At 34.4% G+C, this 24,708-nt stretch overlaps 2 protein-coding genes across 3 annotated transcripts in view; both read left to right on the forward strand.

Moving 5' to 3' along the window:
- Positions 1-2,729: 2,729 nt before the first annotated feature.
- Positions 2,730-10,378, forward strand: LOC130655498 (uncharacterized). Of its 2 annotated transcripts, none has more exons than XM_057458266.1 (11): positions 2,730-3,207; positions 3,747-3,975; positions 5,158-5,257; positions 5,618-5,782; positions 5,867-6,037; positions 6,779-6,852; positions 6,983-7,180; positions 8,467-8,694; positions 9,271-9,351; positions 9,429-9,488; positions 9,788-10,378. In XM_057458266.1, exons 2-11 carry the CDS (start codon positions 3,757-3,759, stop codon positions 9,911-9,913), a joined length of 1,422 nt encoding a protein of 473 aa, XP_057314249.1. In that variant the 5' UTR covers positions 2,730-3,207; positions 3,747-3,756; the 3' UTR covers positions 9,914-10,378. The 2 variants fall into 2 exon arrangements, with proteins under 2 accessions (XP_057314249.1, XP_057314248.1); XM_057458265.1 differs by having other exon boundaries at positions 3,051-3,207; positions 3,741-3,975.
- Positions 10,379-10,828: 450 nt separating this feature from the next.
- Positions 10,829-24,708, forward strand: part of LOC130653926 (CAD protein-like) — a 28,074-nt gene continuing 14,194 nt past the window's right edge. The window contains exons 1-13 of the mRNA XM_057456420.1: positions 10,829-10,959; positions 12,875-12,968; positions 16,231-16,500; positions 16,612-16,670; positions 16,925-17,008; positions 17,317-17,470; positions 17,551-17,722; positions 18,726-19,081; positions 19,186-19,400; positions 19,499-19,732; positions 20,205-20,426; positions 20,634-20,822; positions 20,897-21,130. Coding sequence (XP_057312403.1) covers positions 12,887-12,968; positions 16,231-16,500; positions 16,612-16,670; positions 16,925-17,008; positions 17,317-17,470; positions 17,551-17,722; positions 18,726-19,081; positions 19,186-19,400; positions 19,499-19,732; positions 20,205-20,426; positions 20,634-20,822; positions 20,897-21,130 — 2,271 coding nt within the window. The 5' untranslated portion in view covers positions 10,829-10,959; positions 12,875-12,886. The remainder of the gene's footprint in view (positions 10,960-12,874; positions 12,969-16,230; positions 16,501-16,611; positions 16,671-16,924; positions 17,009-17,316; positions 17,471-17,550; positions 17,723-18,725; positions 19,082-19,185; positions 19,401-19,498; positions 19,733-20,204; positions 20,427-20,633; positions 20,823-20,896; positions 21,131-24,708) is intronic.

Here is a 24,708-nt window from a genome sequence, read left to right on the forward strand (position 1 = left end):
TAATCATGCTAGGGCTTTAGGCAGATATGGCATTCCGATGCCTCATCATGTTCCCTTTTTAGGACCTCTGTTAGAGGCAGCTGCTGGTAGGCATGGTAGAGACATTTCACCTCATCCTCCAGATGGTTCACGAACTTCGTCACACAGTCCTCACCCCTGTAGACGTTTAGAGGGTCTGGTACATCCCCATAGGCAAAGGTACTATAGGTACACCAGCCAGATGGTACATGCTTGCTTAGCTTTTTAGTCTTTTTACCCCTTGCATCTTCTACCGGAATGAGTAGGCTCTCGAAATCTCCATAGATAGCAAAGGGTACCTTGAATTGTTGTTGTCCATCCCTATAATATAGCCATTTTTCGGCCTCTGTTGGCAATGTGATTTTGACTGCCTCGTGATCCTCGCAATTTCTATAGTGTTTGTCCTTCGATTCAACTGTGGGAAAGCCCTGTAGGCAGTTAAAACAAAAATGCATTGCATTCCTATTTTTCGAAGTCTCCTTGCCCAGGAGCCTCGATAGACTTTTGACGGCCGTAGGGTCGCCACCTTAGTACGTCCGTTGCGCACTGATCGGCGTAGGATGTTGATCTTCTTTCCCTCTATATACAAGACGTTCACCGCAATGTCATTCACCTCAAATTTATATATGCTCTTGGTGCTGGTTGGGAACTCTATACCTTCCCAGTTATAAAGGTCCACGTAAGATTTCAGCTTGCCGATCCTTTGTGGGTCTTTTTTAATCTCCTCATGATGTAAGGATGCTATTATACTCCATTTGAAGCACTCCTCATCCTCATTTTTTGGGTTAATAATTGCCTTTTTTGAGGCTATCCATTTAGGTAGTTCGATGTACGATGAACCCCTTGTTAGTCTCAATTTGTGGAAGTCTACGTCGAGGTTTAGGATTTGAGAGATTGTCAAGCCACTCTGGGGTAGTGCTAGATTTTCCACATGTATTTTAACCTGTGCAAACATCCTATCCAGCACGTCATCTACGTCGTTACTCTGGAACACTGACGTCATTTTGCTAGTGAAAACCTTATTCACCTCGATATACTCCTCGTTGGCCTCCTCCAGGTTCGTTTTCTTCTTCTTCCACATAATCCATAGGAATATCCGTACCTTCGCTGAGCCCATATCTTCCATCTGCCCTTCAACCAAGGTTTTCACGTTGGGCCTTACCATCGTCTGCTCCTCCTATACCGGGAATTCGGAAACTTCGATAAGTCCTGTTATGAGCATGCTTATGTTCCTGTGGTGTAAAATCTTGCCCCGATTTATCACCGTAGGTTCAAGGGTTGCATATGTTCTCTTGGCCCCTCCCTTATAGGTTTGGGGGCAGCGTCCACAAGCCAATTATAAAATTCCTTCATTCCATCCCTTACAACAGAACGATTTTTCGACAGCTCCTGTTTCTCGAAGACGTCCATCTGAGATGGGGGCAATACCCAGTTATGCCACTCCCTGATTTTACCCGCAATAGTTGGACGGACCTTCGCCATCTCCTGCCTCTCAAAGATATCCATACCCCCCGGTACTATAGGCTTAGCTGGTTGTTTAGGCGGCCTCCAGGCATACTGCGGTACATGCTCCGATAGTTTAACTGGAACCCTTTTAGGTGGTCTCGGGGCGTATGGTACATCCAATAAAGAAATCAATTCGGCATTTCGTAGCTTATAATACCCGGTTAAACCACGATCTTTTGCGACATCACGTAATTGTTTCACCGTATGTGTGTTTATTTCTTTATTGTATGGATTTTTACTTTGTCGGAGGATTTCATTCTGCTCGACCTAGCGTGTCTTTACTGCGCATGCGTTGATTTTTGATGAATATCAGGGAATTTCTCCTCGCTAGAAATTTTGGACTCCTATTTGCTGCATTTTATGATGTCATTGATCCTTAGCGATATACCCCTACTCAACGCTGTATGATAGGGACTTTACCCTTTGAATTCCATAGCTATACATGGTATGGTACTGTAGGGTATTGGATTTGCTGTGACGTCACTGTGTACGCGCACGCGACTGCGCCAGAAGGAACATTTTATATTCTCTTTCGAATGCAATCCTAACAAACCTAACCGCTAAAAAAGAATTAACGTATTGACTTAAAACTTTTGAGAACTTCCTTGCAATTTTGCCGTTGACAGGTATTGACAAAATTTCGATATTAATCAATTATGTATTACCAAGTGTATATGAGCATTTCAGTGAATCCACGGTATATACAGACGCTATAACGATCCTTAAATGAAGTTTTTGCTCGACATCTGTTAGCTACTTGTCGACAACAACCTGGAGAGACTTGGATGAATTCCTACAAGTATTGAAAATTTTGAGTAAAGACTGCAACTTTACTCAAAGGGCACTGCATCACAACATAAAGGGGAAGCCAACTCGTGTTGCTTTTATTTCTGGGAGCGAAATCATATTCGGCAACGTTTTCTTAAAAATAAAACACTAAATTTAAATGACATTTTTGACCAGTCCGGGTCCTGGGATATAGCTCAAAAGAGCTCAGAGTCATATTTCAACCCGTTACCGTTCAATGCAGCTGTCACCATCACTAACCAAGAACCACATCAGCAGTCAGGTAATGCTGCAATTTCCAACCCTGACAAAAATATTTTTCCATCCATATCAAAATGGCAAAAATTCCTAGCGAGGATCATGTAAATCAGGATCAAATTACTCGCTTCATCATTTTCTTGTTGCATCTCTTTTGATGTTTGTTTGTGTTTACAGAAATAAATTTGGTGTTAATCTGTGCTATTTCTGGGATGACATATTGCCGCCAGGGTGGCTGAGTTTTTATTTCGTGAAAAGCATATGTATAAAGAAGAGAAAATAATAGATCTTAACTGCGGCACTTTTAATGATTAAGTAAGTGATAACATTGGCTAAAAGTTCTTCCGTGCGAAAATTTAGAAGCTTTCTAAGATGTGACATGCGAGCGGCCAGCACAGCAACAAAAAAAAAGTTCGGGGACGAGGTTGCGACTTTTTTGGTTTACCAGTTGAATATATCGGGTTGCCGGCCCGTCTGGGTCTGTGAACTTCAAAACAAACGGCCGTTGTAAAGTGAGTACAGTCGAAAATACCCAAACAATGCCAAAAAGAAAGTGCAACCAACCAGGGAGAACGTGCATGTGACTGTCAGCTGAAATTATTTTGCGGGAGCAAGCGTACTGTTCTCAAAGTTTACTAGGTGAGCTTTTTTACGAACTACGAAATTTATTGATAAATCTTTCTCCAACAGGTGCGTTGAATTGTGTGACTAACTAAAGCATGATTACACTTTAGTGTTGCATAACCTACCTACCAGCTATTGTCGTGTGGTTGTGCCCCAACAGACTGGGGTTAAGGAAGTTCAAACTATCAATAGGTTAATTAAAATTAGCTTATTGTTTGAGCATGAGAAAGCACTGAAATTCATATTTGACTCTGGAAGAGCTATACAGTTGTCTCTATAGTTGGGCAGAAATGGAAATAATAAAAAATATACCCAATATAGCTACAATACACCCACCAATGCAATTTAACAAGTTCAGCAGAGTCAAGTCATTACATTAAGAAAACAATTCCAACAATTTTTTGTTGGCCATTGCTTTGCAATTGCTTAAATTTTAGAACAAATCTCAGCCTTGGTTGCTTATGAAGAATATACTTGAGAAATCTAAAACCATTGCTTGTTATTTGTTGTTACTTGTTGTTATTGATGTACTATTTTATTTATTTAAGGTAAAGAGAAAATGAAATGAAAGGAAGAATAATTGTTTTTTCTGTCATTGGCTGCCCGTTTTGCATTCGTACAAAAAGTTACTTGGAACAACTTGGCCTATCTTATATAGATGTTAATTTAGATAAAAATTGTGCTGCCAGACAGCTGGTAATTGAAAGGACTGGTAAAAAAACTGTTCCACAGATATTTTTTAACGAAATTTATATTGGTAGTTGGGGAGACTTAAACAAATTAGTAAGTCAATAATTTTTTTTATCAGAAATCTAGAAAGAGGTTACCTCCAAAAAATTCTAACTTAGTTTTAATTCTAAATGTTTGTAAATGTTTATTAACAATTTGTAGTAACGTATAATTAGGCATACATAAATTATTCTTCCATAAATCTGCATAAAAGTCTTTATCACTCAATGATGTATGTATTTTATAAGATGGCATAGAGATGTGAAAAAAACTTTCAATCTTGAAATGGCTATCTATATTTGATCTATAGATTGTTCAAAAGCCTGGTTGTGAGTGTGTGGTAGGCCACACTCCTAAAATTGCAATAGCGTGAGACAAACATTGGATGCCTGAGATCTATTTAGAAGTCGATGAAGGATAGTAGGCGTGCGATTCCTAAAAAACTTCCTGGGAGGAGTATAATTAAAAACAAGCTAATTCATTCAATGAACCACCAGAGATAATTAGAAAGAAAATATAAACAAAAAGCCTGGTGCAAGTTTTACGGATTTTAAAACTGTCACAGGGGATTTCTGTTTTGAGGGCTTGGTAACAGGGATATCACTGGCTAGATTAATCATTTATTCTATAAATTACGAATGTTAAAATTTATATGACAAAATAGTGAGTTCACTTCGACGATCCAGCATTCCTTAGTTTGTGTGACATGCATAACCCGAAAATGGTACAAATTCAAAGTCTCTTCAACTGCAAAAAGTTTCATTTAAGCATCGAAAATCAAACTGTTGATTTTCCATCTTGTGTATCGCTCTTCACACAGGTCCTGAGGCATGCAGGATATTGCGATCCCAAATTTTTTTAGGCGTGTGATGAGGCGTGCGCATGCGATCGCACGCAAGTCATGACCAGATTTGTAGTCATCATCTAGTGCTGTATTTAGGATCTCGCCAGTTATATTGGTGCACTTTGCGTTGATATAATATTTTCTGAATATTGTGTATTTTATCAAAAGTGCCAATAAAAAAATTCCTTTTTTATGCTAACTATAAAAACTGACAACATATTTGATGTGTTAAAAAAGCTTCTTGTTAAGTTTTATGACGAAGTAACAATCTAAATGCTGATATAAAGTTTAGACCTTTTAATCATTCCACTTTTGTATAAGCTGATATTTTTCGAGATATGTAAAGTACAAGGTTGATCAGAGTGATTTATATAGATTTTGATTTATTGCAGGAAAAAGCAGAATTGGATCGCTTGATAAAATTGGTGCAAGAGAATGAAGCACCAGAAAGTGCTCCAAAGCCTCCAGTTGCAGTAGAAGATGACAAGACATGTTAGCAGTTTTTTTCTCTTTTTTTTTTTTGCTTATGTGCCTTTCCTTTTTTTCATATCTTTATTGAATTTTAGAGGTTGTTTAAAAAAATGTCTAGTTGAAGTTTTTTTCAAGGTAATGCTTGGTTTGAAATGTAAGTTGCTGAAAATTAATACAAATACTCACAAAACAGTGAAAAGCCTGATTTGTACTATTTTTAAATTTTATCATTTGAAAGGAACTCAACTGAGAACTGATGTAAAAGTTTTGACTATCCCCTTTCCAAATAAATACATCAAAAGCATATTATTGATTTATTGGATTTCAATCTGTATATACATCATTGGTATTTTGTAATTCGTCTTTCATTTATATATTTAGCAAATCCTTTTGATTTTCGCTGCGAATTGGATGAATATGGAGAACTGGTTAATGAGTTAAGAGATAGTGGTATAGTCAAAGAACATAAGAAAAATTTGAAAACATACAAAAATTCTTTCATTGGAAAAGAAGCAGTTGATTGGTTGTCTATAAATAAAAATCTTGGTAAACTTTTTTATTATCTTTTTAATGTATATACCAGATTTTTTTTAATAAATGCGATTATTAGAGTAATTTTGATATAATTAGAGCGAGAAGCTGCAATCTCAATGTGTCAGCAATTGGTTGAAAGACATTTTGGCCACAGTGTAAAGAAGGAGTCAGCTTTCAAGGATGACAATTCAATTTATCGTTTTATTGAGGATGACGAAGGAAAAGCATTAAATGCTGGTATACACACACAGTGTGAACCAAGGCCAGGTATATTTTTTTAAACCCCTTTTTTTAAAATTAGGTGCCATTCCTTCCTAATACACAGTTTTCTAAAGATGACAGTGTCATTTTTTACGTTTTGATCATGTTGTTAATTAACCGTGGAAGCTGTAATTTGATATGTATGTTGATTGATGCAACATGTGCTTTCCAGTAAAGTTTTAAATTCCCAATTATTTCAAACTACTTCAATTGACAATCAGTTTTTTATTTTGTTTCAAAGCTTCTTGTAGCTATATAATATATGTGCCGATGCGCTCTCTAACACAAGATTATACAACTTTGTGCTGTTATAACTTTGCAAAATTTAAAGAATGCATGATATTCTTAACCTATTTGGGCTTAAAAAAGTTAAAAGGAATGGCAGTGCAATTTTTATTTTTTAATACTTAACAACATTGGTTAGCCTTTTTTCATCTTACCTATTAGAATATTTTAATGGTAAGCTATCATTATATCTACTGAGCATTGGTAAAGTGTTAATGCCCATTACTTGGTAGGTTAAATAGGTATAGAATATTGTGGATAAGTCAAATTATTGCTCATAGAATTTAGGCCACCAGACCACCATTTTTGCCTTGTTTACCATTAAACAAGGCAAAAAATGGTGGTCTTGTGGCCTAAAGTCATTTATTTCAAAGTTCTCAAGAAAGGTAATTATTTGATACAGGGAGGAAAATCTAGTCTATTACAGTAGCCCTTTAAACTAAGTAATTTTTTGTGTTTTAGCTTCAGACCTTGGAGAGGAGTTACGTCAATTAATTTTATCAATCTATAATTCTCATCTTTCTTCAGATGGGAAGGTATTTATAGTGTCATTTATGTAAAAAAAATTTTTATTTTCATCTGTGAAAATCGTAAAAGGAACAAATAAACAATTTTTGAAATGCAAAGGAGAATCATTTTTCTACATATCCTACATTTTTCCATTAGAAAATTGACTACAAAGCAATTGAGGAAAATCCAAAGTTTAAAGCGTATGTACAACACACTGGTAAACTTCATCGCGTCAATGTAGAAGGTGCCACTAGAAAGGAAAAACTTGCTTTTTTCATCAATATTTATAATGCATTGGTTATACATGCTTTTGTAACTATAGGACCACCTGTTAATCTTTGGCAAAGATATAAGGTAATTTCAAGTGACATTAATAATATATAAATAGAATGACTGTTTGTCGAGTTTGGTTTACTATATATTAACACGTATTTTTAATCATCATCTGAGTCATAAATGCATATTTAAATATCTGGAGAAATCAACAACAAAAAATTTCATTTCTACCAGCCAGTTACATGCTGTTTTGCACTATCTATTAATTTCCTTTTTCAATTTTCTTAACATCTGTTAGTTAGCAGTTGAAATTACCTATAGTGTCACCTTCATGTTTCCTAAGTGTTTCTTATAAAACACGATATTCACATCAACAACATAATGATCAAATTAAGAAGAATACTAAATTTCCTCTTTAAGGGCTAAAAACAGGGGTCTAACTCTATAAAAAGTCCAAGCATGCTGAGTCCAAGCATGTAGCTGTCGTTAATGTTCAAAACAACTTAGTACCAGCTTCAAAACTTCAGTACAAACTTTAAAACTTTACTACCAACTTCAAAACTTCGGCGACAAACTTCAAAACTTCACTACCAACTTCAAAGCTTTACTACCAAGTTTAAAACTTCACTAAAAATGCTTTAGTACAGACTTAAAAGCTTTAGGACAGACTTAAAAACTTCAGTAAAATCTGTGGCATGTAGCCTTGTGGTTATGGAGTTCGCTTCGCAATCACAAGGTCCGTGGTTCGGTCCACAGCGTGAGCATGTTTAGCAAGTGTCTGCACCACAGCTACGGGTCAAACCATGTCATGTGAGGAAAATTGGATAGGGAATGCCGGTGTATACCTAATGTGTAATATTAAGAACACAGGTCCCACACTGTTCCTAACACTGAAGTGGCTATATTCTGTATAAATATTCGGAATAATAATAATAATAATTTTGGCGAAAGTGTAAACATTTCTGCTCATAAACTTTAACAAGGCAAATCTTGCAACCAAAACACATCAGTCAGGTCACTTTCTATTATTTGTCATTTTCTTTATAACAACCCTATTTTGTGGGGTTGCTGTTTTAGCTTAGATCGAATTAAACAATTGCATTTTGAATACGGCAACAACAAATAACCCAGTACAACACCATGCAACAATATACAAATTTGTTGCATGGTGGTGGAAACGATAGAAGCAGACAGATATACACCAGGACAGCCCTGATACCCATAAGCAACGTGAAGAGGGCATTCTACTCACTTCCAGGCTGTAGTTAACAAAACAGAAAGCAACCCTGCTTCATTTTCCTCGTCGGAGGAAATCATTCTAAGTTAATTTTCTTCACCGCATTGATGATTTTTGTTCTTTCTAGTTTTTCAACACAGTCTCATATGTGATTGGTGGATACAACTACTCGTTGAATGATATTGAGAATGGTGTACTACGTTCAAACCGCAAACCAATTGGTTCTCTGAAAAAGCCATTTTCAAAATCTGATCCTCGTTTGAAGATCTCATTGGCTGAACCAGAACCAAAAATCCACTTTGCGTTGGTCTGTGGTGCAAAAAGTTGTCCTCCAATTAAAACATATTCAGCGAAGGTAAGTTTTTTGGCTGTTCTTGTGTGTTGTTTGTTTTCTTTTGTCGGTTGTTGACACGAATATGTAGATAATGGATATGATTAAATTTTTTTCGTCTCACTGATACTGCTCTACAACCAACTAGTGATGAATTAATCTTAATCTTGTATTTGTGTATTTATCGACAAAGTGAAACATATTGTATTAATAAAACGACTTCTGTTTTAAATTTGTGGCGCAGTTTTTTCTGCTTCGTGTTAAACTGACAGGAATACACGATGTTTTTATAAGCAATACAAAGGTATTCTCAAAGGAGGAACAGCCGTTTTTATTACTATAATGATAATATCCATCATATGCGTGTTCGAAATGGCTGCCACGCAGCTTTATTCCGGAAAAGTAATTCAAATTACTTTGTTCTAGCAGGCAATATCGATGCGGGAAATATATACGACAGGCGAATTCCTGTGGATTTTTCCACGCGTTCACGACAGTGTATTTAAGTTCACGAAGTACGAAGTACTGAAAGTAGACGAACGATTAAAGTAATCTCTTTCATAAAACATGATGTATTGTTCGAAGTTGCATATTTCTTAGGATGTTGATAACCAGTTAAAACTTGCAGCAGAATCTTTCTTGGAAGGTGATGGATGCATCGTCGACATGAAGAAAAAAGAAGTAAGCGTTGCAAATAATTTACCTTCTTATTCCTATCTTAACAATATTTTTCATTCGTGTGTGAATTTATTTTGTAGGTGTGTGTCAGTCAAATTTTAAAATGGTACAAAGAAGATTTTGGTTCAAATAAACACCAGGTGAGTTTTTCCTTCTTATTTTTCTGTTTAAATATTTTAAAGAACAATATCGAAAGGGTGTCTAAAAAACCTTTGTCGTCATTATTTATTTGTATCGTGTTGAAAAACCTCCTTTGGTAATCGCCATATTTGTCTTTCTTTTTGAGAAAAAAGAGTCGTGCTACGGACACACGAAATAGTACTTAAGACATATTTTTATTGTCTTTGTTGCCGCAGGTGGACTCCCAATGAATTTAAAGGCTGAACCCGTGGATTTTTTCACAAGTTAACGAGTAAATTAATATTCATTGGTTATTTAGATTGTTCAATTTGTACACGATAACATGGGAGCGTGCGAAAAAAAGACTCAACTTGCGGAACTTTTAAAATCCAACAACTTCAAGTTGAATCACATACCGTATGATTGGGGCATCAACTCTAAGTGAACAGTATTTAAAAAAACTTAAATGTTTAGCATTAGATTTAGCAGTAATATTCTCTTTGTGTTAGAAATTAAATCCATCTTGATTTTATCCACTTGAGTCGAATCACTTTCATTCGTTCCTAAAGTTCACTTTAGATCTCTAACATAACTTTTAGAGATAGCTTTGAAAACAGACCTACACAGAACTTTTTCCATAACAATTTTTCCATACAAGTTATGTTAAATAAATATATATATATAAATACATATTCATAATGATAAAGTATTCTGAGTATATAATAGTGTAATTTATTTATTGTTGCAGTTTTAGATAAGGTATTTTTTTGTTTTTGCATTTTGCTTTTGTAAAACGTCGTTTATTGTTTTTTATATCACTGAGCTGTATAATTTTTTTAGGAATTTATTATAATGTAATTTTATTGTATATTTGACAACTATACGCAATAAATAAAGAACATAAAGCTAACATTTTTTTCACACATTTCTCCTTTTTTCATCCGCTACTGCAAAATTGCTTGTTACAGTAAATTCAGTACTTGCGTTAGAAGCATCAGGTTAAGTCAAAAGACATCTTCACGTTGTGATAACTGACGCTTTTTTGTCAACTTTTAACGATAACATACGATACAATACGGCAGGGATAATAAGGACACGTTGCTGGAACGACTTGGAAACTTGCATATCCTCCACAACGTAAAAATATCATTATCTCTTTGAATATTAAATGCGGTCAATAGTCGTTACAACTTGAGATACCCCAGTCCTTGACTTAGGAGGAAGACAGAGATTCAGTCTGTTTAAAAAACAAAATTTGACGGACAAAATTGCATTTTATTCACCAAAAAGGAATGTTTTTTTATGTGGCGGGGAGGTGTTCCTCCACGGCTAACTGAGGCAATGATTTTGCCTCGTCCAGCCATATCGCACATAATAAGGGAAATCGAGGCATCACAACCAAATCGCACGTGCTCCACAATTGATCATGTGTGTGATGCTGTTGTCCAGGCCGCAGCTGTGAGAAGGGACGGTTTCCTTGCTTTCTATCAGGTAATTTTATTTTACTTATAAAACCTATTTTTTAAAGACAACTTTAAGTTTGGTAAGTTTTAAACTGAGTGTAACAAACTATATTTTTTCCTGCTCACACCTCACATTGGCTGTGCTGCTCAATGTTCGTGAAATCCACAAAATTACCCCAGGCTGTCAAGGGCTAAGATGGATAGCTAGCTAGATAGATAGATGTGCATGTTTTACATAGCGAGCCTTACAAATATCGAGAGATATACCCTGTCTATTATTTCCAGGAGTGGCCAGTCCAATATGGGGAGTAGCCCACTCAGCTTGGGTAAAATATTTTGAATCGTTGTCAAGAAGAATCTAACCATGCTGTACTGGCACAATTTTATTTTAACATTCACACAAATAAAGCATCATCAAAGCTTGGCTTGTTTCGCGTACTGCTCCGAGCACAGCATTTATGTGCAATCTTTGTTGTCACTTTTATGCTTGTTTAGCAAAGTAATTTTCAGACGGATTACGCAACCTACACATCTAATCTATGCTTTTAGGATGCAATCTTTTAACTATAATTTGAACTATAATATGTGCCTTAAGGCGAGTCCCTATGGACAATTTTGTTACGGCGATTGTCATCAATACTCAAATTTAATTGGTTGCAATTTTGTTCATGACAAAAAGTTGAATTGGTTTCTACTCTTCCTCACAAAAATCGCCACGAATATATCGTCCAGTGGAGATTCAGCTTTACCAAACAGTGCTTTGCATGAGCACGAATGATGACATAAACCCTCGTGAATTGAACATTCAGTCTCTTTCCATTTTTCTAAGGAGTATTAGCTGTTCGTGCAACCTATAACACAGCAGTTAATTGATCTCTTTCTTATTTTCGTTGTGCTAGCCATATTTTTTAGAAACACTAATATTAAATAACTAACTACAGTATTTGTATAAGCTTCTCGTCAACTGTAAGTAATAGATCTTCCTGATGCAACTATCACACAACTTATCATCTAAAAGTGGTGCAGTTAAAGTTACGTAATTTTTTTTACCTGTCAAAACAGCTGCATTATTTAAGCCGTGCTATATGTATATAAATTTTCTTTAAAAATTGTTAAAAATATGGATTTTAAAACATATAAAAATGTTTTTGACTTTTAATCTAAATTGTTCAGTCAGCAGTGAGTGACACGCCTCCACACAGTTAACAACATGTTTATATTAACCTTCTCACTTTAAAAACACTTTTTCTCAATCCACTCTTTTAATTAAGCGTAATGTTGTGTGTGAAATGCAAGTTTTTATGTTTTATGGGAATAAAAACATTCCCTTTTTGTTATATCTTTGGCTTCTTTTTCGCACATGTGGTCGCACAAGTCCTAATGAATGGTCTTTTTATGTGCAATTTTACCATGGCAAATAATTGCTGACGCAAGGTTTTATGTTTTGAAAATAAGTGCTGTTGCAAAATACAAAGGCTGTATGTTTAATATGTTTTCTCATAAGTAGTTACAAAGTTAATTAAAGACTCTCTTTTACTATGCAATTATTATGGTTTTTTTTGACCACCAATAAAATTGACTTGACTGGCCATTTTGAATTCTTGGTGGTCACAGTGATTACATAGGATGTAACAATATTTTAGGCACTGGTGATTGCAGAGATATTGTTTGAAAATTTTTTCTGTTTTTAAAAGGCTACCTTAACATTTTTTGCACTGAAACAACCAAAAATGGATAAACAGGTACACACAGTGTGTGATACTAAAAAAATGCACTAAATAACGATCCTACCACAGACGAAAATCTAAGGACCCGTGGATTCTTACAAAAGACAACTATGAAATAAATAAAACTTTATTTGCTTTGTGCAATTTACAGTTAAAAATAGCTGTCTTTTCAAAACTATTTCAGTTCAAATGATTAATGCTTAAATTATTTTATAGGTCTAGAATAGAATGGCACAACTTATCCTAGAAGATGGAAGTCGATTTGCTGGAAAAGTTTTTGGTGACAAAAGAAGTATATCTGGTGAAGTTGGTATGTATGAAAACGTTATTACTTGTCAAATTGGAAAAGTACAGTCATTTTCACAAGATTAGAAAATTGCAATTTTAACTGGAAAACCTTTACATAGACATGCTATGTTTTAATGCTCTTGTGTTAAAAAGTCAAAGCTCATCATCATCATCATTCTCCGCTTAACGTCCGTTTTCCATGCTAGCATGGGTTGGACGGAGTATATTAATGACCCTGTTCCAATCTGATCTAGACTCAACTTCCTCTGTATCAAGTCTGTTCTTATAACCTCCTGCCAAGTCTTCCTCGGTCTGCCTCTGGGCTTCGTACCAGGAACTATAAAGCCTCTACACTTTCTTATCCAATTATCCCCCTCCATTCTTTCCAAGTGCCCCAGCCAATTCAATCTTCTTATCTGGGTAACATCTTTAATTCTACGGATACCTAGCCTGCTTCTTAGCTCATCTGAACTCTTTCTGTCTCTCAGACTGGCGTTACACTTTCACCTAACCATTCTCATATCATTCCTTTCTAAACCGTCAAGATCTTTCTGCTTCACTGCCCATGTCTCACTACCGTACAACATAACACTTACACAGGCCTCATACAACCTACCTTTTAACTTAATTGAGAACACTCTACTAGTCAACAAAGGAAGTAACTCTCTGAATTTTTTCTAAGCAGAACCTATCCCGCAAGTAACACTTCTTCTAACACCCCCTTCACTGCCCAACATATCACCTAAGTAACAGAAGTTCTCAACTATCTCTAGCGAACCACTGTTGTACATCATTGAAGCTGGAAATACTTCATTCTCTTCATACAATAACTCCCATGGACAACCTGAACTCCATTGACAACGCTTCTAAGACTGAACAAACAACAAAAGAATAAGTACAGAACCATGATGTACACCAACATTTACACTAAATTCATCACCAAGTGAATCGTTAATCCTGACACGACTTCTGACATCGCTGTATATAGACTGTACCATCGTAACTAGCCACTCATCCGCACCTAATTTTGTCTTTGCCCACCAAATAACTTTACGTGGCATTCTATCAAAAGCTTTCTCTTAATCTACAAAGGCAAAATAGATATTCTTTCTCTTTCCTAAATACTTTTCCTGAGGCTGTCTGAGTAAAAATATTGCATCTGTAGTGCCACGCCCTGGAACAAAACCAAATTGCATCTTATCTATATCAATTCTTTCTCTAAGTAACTTATCAATCACTCTTTCAATAACTTTCATTACTTGATCAACCAACTTCAAACCTCTATAGTTCCTCTTTCTAATGCATCATCCTTGCCCTTGAAACAATTCACTATTACTCTCGACTGCCACTCACTGGGAATAGCACAGTCTTTTATAATCTGATTAGCAAGACTTGTAATAAGCTCAACTCCAATATATCCAGATGCTTTTATCATCTCTGCAACAATACCTGAGACTCCTGCAGCCTTGCCAATCTTCAATTTCCTAATAGCCTCCACTACCCATTCTGTCTTGATCTGCATAGCTGGCCCTTCTACAACATCATCAGACAAATTATCCTCATTCCAATCAAACTCAGTGTTAAGCAAGCTCTGATAATAATTCTTCCAAGCTACCCTTTTCTTTTCCCCTGTATTAACCAAAACACCTTCATCATTATGTATACACTTCTCACCTACAACATCTTTTTCATTTGCTTTGCTATCTTGAATACTTCATTGCGCTGGTATTCCCTTCTTAACACATTTGCAAATCTGTTTCTTTCTGCTTCTGATTTTGCCTTATACACTGCTGTACGAGCACAACACTTAGCTTCTAAGTAAATATTTTTACTACCACTCGACTTCCACTCTTTCCAAAGTTTCCTCTTTTTCTTTATACACTGGTCAACCTCATTATTCCACCACCAGGTCTGTCTATATCTAGCTGGTCCTTTCATCCACCCACAGGTATCATCAGAAGCTTCTAGAAGACAATTCTTCAAAGTAGTCCAAGTACTTTCAACATTGTCACTATCACACTGAAAATTGTGGGCTAACTGCTGAACTTTTGCACTAAATTGTCTTGCTACGCTCTTCAAGATAATATCACAAACCAGCAACCTATGCTGGGAAACACCCGATTTAACTTTCACGTCCTTCACCACTTTCTTGTCTGACTTTCTAACCATTATTCCCTTATAACCTCATTAATAATAAAATATTAACAATATTTCATAATGAGCAATTTAACAATTGTGATTTCCAAGTCGTTAAATAAAGATATATATAGGCCTACTACAATTTACAATAAAATGATGATGGTGATGACGACTGCCTTAGCTCAAAAGCAGTATTAAAAAAGTGAGCATAGAAATGCAGAAAAAGTTCTTTGTGGCCTCAGGCATGCAAAATTTTTTGTTACTGCCCAGATTTACTTTGTAGCAAAATTTAATGACAATATTCGTTTTTAATGTTTCATTTGAACATGGTGTTATGGCACCATGTTGAGACGAGTGCGATCGCACGCGCACTCGCCCGCACACTCGTAAAAAGATTTACGAGTGCTTTTTATCGCACTCGTGAATTTTTTCTTTTTCTAAAATATTATAAAGCGATGAAAAAGGCTATTATGCTGATTACCTAACATTCATTTCTTCGTGATTGATTTGTTTAAAAAGTATAGAGAACATTAAAGTCAGCCCCTTTCCTTCATGCTGACACTCCTATGCTCGGCTGGTGCATTACACTGAGACTCGAACGAAAGACGGAAGACCATTTGGAACCATGCCATAAGTCAGCCCGACCTTCATCGTCACAGAGAATACTGCGAGAAGAGTGCGCACCCATGCAAGTTAAATATAACCAGAACATGGGAGAGATTAGGTGTCCTGTACCTTAATACAGCTTTCGGACGAATGTTTTAGTGATGTAATACCAAAGAAAAAAGATGTTGAAAAAAGTTTAAAAAATCTTTTAAAAGGGGAAAGAGAAATCAAAAATGTCTACAATATATTTAATGCCAAAAACATATAGCAAACATATAGCAAATCTGAATCACAGCTATATAGCTTTATTTGGCTCTCTAATAAAAAATATTGAAATTACTTCTAGAATTCAATTTTAAGCAGATTTTAGACAAATTTTTATGGACTTGTTAGATTAATTAAACTTTGCGACAATTGATTGATTGATTGACAAAATTTTAAAAAGTTTTAACATGAAACATTGAATTAACTGGAAAAATTGTTACTAAGAATGTTGCCTGGTGTTGACTGTTAGTTATACAATTACATTTGATTTTTAGTATTTCAAACTGGAATGGTTGGCTACCCTGAGTCATTGACTGATCCATCTTACAACAGTCAAATTCTTGTACTTACATATCCATTAATTGGAAATTATGGCATTCCTGACAATTCTAAAGATAAGTATGGAATGCCAAATTTTTTTGAGTCTGAGCGAATTTGGACTAATGGTTTAATTGTTGGTGACTTGACCGAAGATTACAGTCATTGGTGTGCAGACCAGTCACTTTCTTCTTGGCTGAAGTCTCATAAAATACCTGGAATTTATGGTATGTTTGTATGAGTTTTACATTCATATAGAAGTCAATACCAAAATAAGCAGCTGGATTTTCACTTGCTTATCATTCCATGCTTGAGTTGCATCTATGTTTTAACTTTAGATATTGACACCAGAGCTTTGACAATAAAGATAAGGCAAAAAGGCACAATGTTAGGAAAGGTAAAAAATTTTACTTTCTATTTTATTTTTTAAAGAATAAAAAAAATAACAGTCAATGATTAGAATGAATGCAAGCCTGGTTTATAAGCTTTTGTAAAGGCTTTGCCCACCAATAACGATTGTAACACTAGTAAAATAAAAAAAAAATGGGAGGTTAATGATATACCTGCAAAGAACTAAAACAAGAAGTACCAATATGAAAACTAGAATTAGGATATGTACATTTATATTACAGAAGAAATACAAAAATTTAGATTGTGGTTGATGGGGATAATGCTGATCAGATTCCATTAGAAGATCCAAATAAAAGAAACCTTGTTGCTGAAGTTTCTTCAAAGGTTATTTTTTTATTATAATTAATTAAATATGTCAAAATGTGCAGTTGCTTAAAAAGTGTGGTAAGAATAGTGACAGCTTTATAAAGTTAATTTAAAGCAACACACATTTCCTAGAAATTTTTAACCTTTTTAAACTTTTACGTTAATCATCAGTGTTGAGCTTTTATGACTAGGATGACCCTATCATTTGACACCTAATAGAAAAGATGATTTTAAGGGCTTTGAATAATTTCCAATATTGTTCAGAAAAAAACCCAGGAAAACACAGAAAACAGCTTGGATAATAATTCATTTTTTTAATATTTTAGAAATCAAAGGTTTATAATGAAGGAGGAAAGTTTAAAGTAATCGCTATCGACCTTGGCATAAAATACAACCAAATACGATGTCTCATTGAATGTGACTGTCAAGTTATTGTTGTTCCTTGGAATTTTGACTTTTTGGAGCTGCTCAAAAACAAAGGTGATAGGAGCATTTTAGATACCTTGTGGCTTGATCTTTGAATGTTAACTTATTTATTGTTAATGCTATTTACCTTTTAGAATATGATGCCGTCTTTCTTAGCAATGGTCCTGGTGATCCCACTATGTGTCAAGTTACTGTTGATAATGTGAAGAAGTTACTGCAAGAGTTTCCAGATGTCCCTATCTTTGGAATATGTATGGGTCATCAGTTGTTATCACTTGCTGCTGGTTGCAAATCTTACAAGATGAAGTAAGTTTAATCTATGATTTTTTTGATTTTCTTAAGTTATATTTAAATTATTTTTAATATTATATCGATACCAATGTTTTACCTGTGATAAAAATAGTATCCTATTGATAGAATATTACGTTAAAAATAGGGGTATTGACAAAGAATGTCACTGAAAGTAAATGTCTGACAGTACGTAAAATTGACTGCTAAAAGTCTAAATATTTCATTGGTCAACAAGAACTTGTTTTCTCTCTCTATCTCTCTTTACTTTTTTACTGGTACCTATCCTGACCTGCTTTTAGCCCTTGCCCCTTTGAATAAGCACCCACTCCCAAAGGTTTAACAAAGCTTATCAATTGCTTGATGAAAATAAACTCTGCCCTAGCAGTGAATGAAATGTAATGGCTGATTTTATTGATGTTTGGAAATTGTGTTAATAAATTTCTTATAACAGATGATTTCATTTAATAAAGAATTTCCAAGGAGAAAAAAAACTGAACTGAAAAATATACCCTTGACTTTAAACTGATTTTTTACACGAAACATTTATGGTCTTGTTCAGTTTCCATCCATTTCCATTTTTGAAATTTTTTTCTCTTAAGTTAGTTAAATAGTTAGTGTTTTTCTCTTTTTTGGTGTTTTTGAAGTCATATCTCACAGTCTCCTTTTCAGCATCAGAAAAAGCGAAAGCCTCAGAGTTATACGTATTAGCGACACAACAGTGTTTATTTTGTCCAAACCTTTTTTTAGACACATTATTTAAGTAATATTTCAATTATAACTTAGACCTGTCCGCTGTTTTATTTTTATTGTTTTTGTTCTATGTGTTAGGAAAGTAGTTCGCTTGATAAATAGGAACTTTGCTTACCCTTCAAGTGTTCAGTAGGTGCTTGATTAAACGTCTTTCGTTACATAACTAGGATTGAAACTTGCAGCTTTATGTTGATCATTTTGGCTAAGTTATAAATCTTTTAAATTTACAATCTAACGATATGGATTTAAATTAATGGGCTATTTTTAGATATGGCAATCGGGGTCATAATCAGCCATGTGTTCATGAAGATACTGGAAGATGTTTCATAACTTGTCAAAACCACGGTTTCGCCATTGACCCAAAGACAATACCATCAGAGTGGTCAGTTCTGTTTACAAATGCAAATGATAACAGCAATGAAGGAATTGTTCACAAGACGAAACCTTGCTTTTCTGTACAATTCCACCCTGAGCATCAAGGTGGTCCCCGAGATTTAGAACTTCTGTTTTCATTTTTCATCAACATTGTAAGGCAAGTTAAAGATGGTAAAAAACCACACTTGAGAGATTTACTGACTGAAGAAATCAAGTATGAACCTAAACATGGGTTAGAGACAAAAGCATGTATGTTTCATTCTAAATGTTTATGGCAAGGATAAAATTAAAATTATAAATGATTTATACAAGACCATACTGATTCTAAGGCATTTTTTTAAAAACTTTTTTAGTTACTCCAAAGAAAGTGATCATTCTTGGCTCAGGTGGCCTATCAATTGGTCAAGCAGGCGAATTTGATTATTCAGGCTCACAAGCAATAAAAGCTTTAAAAGAAGAGCACATACATACAGTGTTGGTCAATCCCAACATTGCAACAGTACAAACTTCAAAAGGACTTGCAGACAAAGTTTATTTTTTGCCAGTGACATTTGAATATGTCAGTAAGGTATGTTTATTAAATTATTTCCTAAGTAATATTATGTAAAAAAAGAATTTAATTCAACATGCATAAATAGTTAATCAAAATTTACAATATCTGTCCAGGTAATAGAGGCAGAAAGACCAGATGGAATACTTCTTTCATTTGGTGGCCAAACAGCCTTAAATTGTGGTCTTAAGTTAAAAGAGCGAGGAGTTTTGGAGCAGTTTGAGGTGTCCGTACTTGGAACTCCAGTGAAGTCAATTGAATGGACTGAGGATAGAAAAATGTTTTCAGAAAAAATGGAAGAAATACATGAGCATGTTGCACCAAGTGAAGTAGCTTACAATGTTAAACAGGTTAGTTGTTGTTAATTAAAATGAACACTTTGCTCACTGATGCTGGAAATAGTTTATTCAGGAAATGCTTGTTAGTGGGGTGTAATATGTGGGACATAAATGTTTCTTTAGCTTTGTTATGTATCTGTCTCCAGTGAATTATGAGTTCTTCTGCAGAATTTAAGGGCAGACATTTTTTACTTGAGCCTATAGGGTGAATAGGAAAGGTATTTAGTGTTATCAGGCAAAAAGAGTCGAAGTACACCCATAGTTCCAAAGGATAAATCTTCAACATGATTTTTTTAATCACAATTTTTCGATAATGTAAATAAAATATTTGTGATAAATATTTGTGATATTGGGTGATGTATTAACCAGGTGCAGAGGCTCTTTCAAAAGAAAACGGAAAAATAGTTTTTAGAGTACACTGCCAGTAACAGTCTAATTGTTAGTCTAAACATGATTTACTATATTTATTTTTGTTTATTCTTAGGCTTTAGATGCTGCTAACAATTTAGGATATCCTGTTCTTTTAAGAGCTGCTTTTGCATTGGGGGGATTGGGTTCTGGTTTTGCGTCAAACGATGAGGAACTTATAAAGTTAGCAACTACTGCTTTTGCACACTCAAGACAAGTTCTTGTTGACAAATCTCTGAAAGGTTGGAAAGAAATTGAATATGAAGTTGTTAGGGATGCTTATGATAATTGTATTACAGTAAGTGCTAGTTCTTATTAGGTTTCATTGTTATATTTTCTGCAAATAATATCAATATACCAAGGCAGAACCATAAACAGTTTTTTACATTTTTTTTTATTCTGTAGTGCTTAATGAGGCAAAGGTTTAAAAAAATAATTGTTTAGCAAAACACCTGTTACAAACTCATTTGTTAAAAGTCAAAATTTATTTTATATTTTTTTCTAGGTTTGTAATATGGAAAACTTTGACCCGCTTGGTATTCATACAGGAGAATCCATTGTTATTGCGCCAAGTCAAACCCTAACCAACGAAGAATACAATATGCTACGACGAACAGCAATTAAAGTTATTAGACATCTCGGTGTAGTTGGCGAATGTAATATTCAATATGCTTTAAACCCACTTTCTAAAGAGGTATTTATCTTTTGCAGAATATTTTTATACATCATTTGCGTTTATTAATACCAATTTTACGTTCCTTTTTTTAGTATTTCATTATTGAGGTTAATGCTCGACTTTCAAGAAGTTCAGCTCTGGCATCCAAGGCTACAGGCTATCCTCTGGCATATGTTGCTGCCAAACTTGCACTTGGGATTCCTTTGCCAAAATTAAAGAATTCTGTAACAAATTCTACAACGGCTTGTTTTGAACCATCTCTTGATTACTGTGTTGTGAAAGTACCACGTTGGGATTTGGCAAAGTTTCAGAGAGTTTGTACAAAGGTAAGGGATGATTTTTATTTGCTAATTTTGAACTAATTTTTTATATGTCATTAATTTAATGCAATCTGGCTGACTGATTTAAAATATTTCCTTCCTAATTTTGTTCCTTCTGAATAAAGCACATAGGGAGCTTTAGTTAAATCAGGTTTAAAGAGAGAAACCAGAGGTGTAAAGAGAGAAGGAGATACATCTCAGTAGTTTAACCATTCGTTGCCGATCTGCAGATTGCTGCATTATATTCAAATTCAATTTTGTAAACAAAAAATTTAAAATCTTGCGCTTAAATTATAAAAATAACCGTTGCTCATTGTTATCTCTGCATAGATTATAAATTATTTTTCTAGTGGTGAAAACTCGTTTGTTTTGTAATTTGACCATTTAAAAACAGTTTTTAAACATTTTTGTTGGTAAAGGCACAAAATAAGTAAAATCAGCCGAATATGAGGATTATTATTGGGAAATTATGTAAAATAAAAATAAAAAAACAATCTCGGCAAAGTAAATCATCACCCAACGAAAAACGCATAATTAGTGATAATAACAAATGATTAATATTTTCTTCTGTTTTATGAAAGATACAATAGTCACTGATTTTATACCGAAAATTGAGTAACTTTGAAGAAAAAAATATGTACCAATATGCAACCCCTCCTGCTGCAATAGTTTTTAAAAGTTTTATCAATGTTTTTTACCTGACCCTATGCTAAGAGGGCACATACAGGAATATCTGCAAGATATAAAATTACATCATATCTTAGGGCAACAATTTACACAATACAAGCTCCAAATACCAGCTGAATTGTTTTGCAAGTAAAGAAAATATACTTTACCAGCATGAATTCTTATAGTTCTACGAATCCAGGTGTTTTATTGATGCTCGTTATAGTTCTTAATATGTTTTTTGAAAGTTCTATTTTGTCGTTAAAATACTAGTCTCACTCAGCAAATAAAAATGCACCAAATACAGTGCAATGGATGGGTTTCAAATGAGCGCGGAAACATGTTTTCACTCATTCAAATTCTGCTAAGCTTAACCTATTTGCTTTTTTGTGTGTCTGTACCATGACTATAAAATCATGCGGACAATTTAAGTATAGAGAAGTATATGGATTATGCATCAAATTCTTGAACTTAAGTTTATAATTTTAAGTAAAGCATGGTATTTTTCCTTAACATGTATGCTCCATGTTGTTCAGACCTATTAAAAAAAACACCTTCGCGATAAATCGCGTGCCCCAAGCTTCCATAATTTTGTTTGCACCACCGATTCCAAAATATAAAGAATGTCGAAAATTTAAAGCAACAAAATTCTTTTGACTCTGCACCGCACAGGTGTAGCTGTTTTGGCGTGGGGAACAAGCATGTACAAGTTCCAGTAATGTTCACGGTCTGGTATTTCGACCCACATAATAAAGTTGTAAGTAGAGTCATTAATTAAACTTTGTGACTACTTGTGGAATAAATAATACTTAATTGACTACTTGTGGAACAAGAAGTTATGGAATGTTGAACAATAGCCTATAATGACAATACTAACGATGGATCTGAAATCAGTACTTAAAATATTATTCTGTTATTGTCAAAAATTCTTTGATCTTTTACTTATTTTATTTTTCTCAATAAGGAGACTCCAATTTAATTAGTTGTTATACGGCCTAACCAACCCTAATTTTCACGAAAGCAAAAAAATAATATCAAGTAAAAAAGTTTTAAAGAAAAAAAAAGGAAAAAAAACAATTTCTCATCCCATCTCCTGAAAATATAATGAGCATTATAGAAGATAATCAATGTTATTTTTTGTTAGTTGAATGTCAATCTACAATTATACTAAAATCAATAACATTACTTTAGGACCAATGTTGTTAAGGCCACTGGAAGTTGTTTTTTTGTTTATGGTAATATTTTGCGATAAAACTAAAATGCGCGATATATGTTTAAAATTACGCTAATACAGTTGATACCATTTAGGAAAAATAATTAAAACAAAATAGAATACGCTTGTCGTAACACCCTCCTCTATTATGAATTTAAAAAAAATGATTTTAACGCTGCAAAAGACTTCAAATATTCTCAACTAAACAACCATAGTCTGAGAAAAAATTTGCACTTAAATTTAGATTTTCCTATAAAACTGCGCAAAAACATTAAAAGAACTTTAAATTGTTTGTTTTTTATTTTAAGTAGAAGAAGAATAACTTGTTGTATAAGTTTCGAAACAGCACAAGTATAACCTGCTGTAAGACTTTCAAAACAATATAAGTATATTTTGTACAACTTTCAAAACACCACAAGAATAATTCTTGCTGTATAACTTTCAAAACAACACAAGAAAATTTTTTCCTGCATAACTTTTAAAAACAAGTTTTTGAGCATGCAAGTATTTTTATCTTTTCACCTTAAACTGGTTACATTTTTCAGTGAGACGAATTATTATTTTTTCTTTGCAACCAAAAAATATAAACTGTGTGCGTTTATGCAAAAATACATAGAAAAAAAACGGTTGTCATAACACCTTCCTCCGTTGTTATTTTCATTGTTTTTTGTTGTTCCAACCATACATTCTCGATAAAATCCGACCGTAAGCCACTATCGACTTCGCCCGTAGAACAACTCATCAAATTGGAGTCGTCTGAGACTATCAAAAAGTTTTCAAACCTGATGATTGTAAGATCATTATTCTCATAATCCTGTCGATTATACTTTCCTAAGAAACGTAATAATCACACACCTCAGAAATAATAAACATTTTTGTTCTATTGTGAAGCAATTAACCATCGAAATTACCTGGCCTATTCAAAGTTAACCTGTACATCCTAGCCAATCCACCTACTTTTCACCCAGATAAAAAATTACGCAGGCTAAGATATCATCAACATGGCCCTTTCGTAGTTGGTAGCAGCCGATTACAGCTGTATCTATAGCCATGCAATCCTTCACTGGTGCTGAGGTGAAGACCTGATGAGACAATAAAATTGCCGACGTGAAAGACATCATTTGCGTCTGCAATATCTTTTTGTAATAAAATTTTTCAGCCGGCAATAACTTTTGTCATTCACCTTTTATTAGGGCTAGACCTTTCATAAATTCAATGCATTGATCTCCTAAGACGATGACAAATGGGAATACAGTATAAGTCTTTATTGACATACCTTCCGCATGGTGAATTTCATTAGGTTAATAGTTCACTGCCAACTTTTTATGATGAACTCATTAGGTTATGGCAACATTAGGTTGTATATCGCAGAATTCGCTGGTGACATGCTTTAAAAATGCTTGTCACCGGCACAGTTTAACATGAAGCAAAACTGTACAGGAGACCCAATTTTTAGAATCTTCGCACAACATTTTTCCTCACAAAACAGAGGGCAGGGCTGACTTATTGCCTGCTGTGTCGTGTATCTTTGTATTTTACGTCGGCAGTGCCGAATGCCGACGCTAATTTTAAGGGCTGTTAATGGCTTAGCTATTATCGCAATTCTCAGTATTAGACGTTTCTTTGCGTGTGCTAGAGCAATTGATTGCCCCTTATTGATTGGCATGATTGTGGGATCTTAGATGTTCAGTAATATAAAATATAA

Source organism: Hydractinia symbiolongicarpus, chromosome 8 (assembly GCF_029227915.1).
Source record: "Hydractinia symbiolongicarpus strain clone_291-10 chromosome 8, HSymV2.1, whole genome shotgun sequence".
Lineage (NCBI taxonomy): Eukaryota > Metazoa > Cnidaria > Hydrozoa > Anthoathecata > Hydractiniidae > Hydractinia > Hydractinia symbiolongicarpus.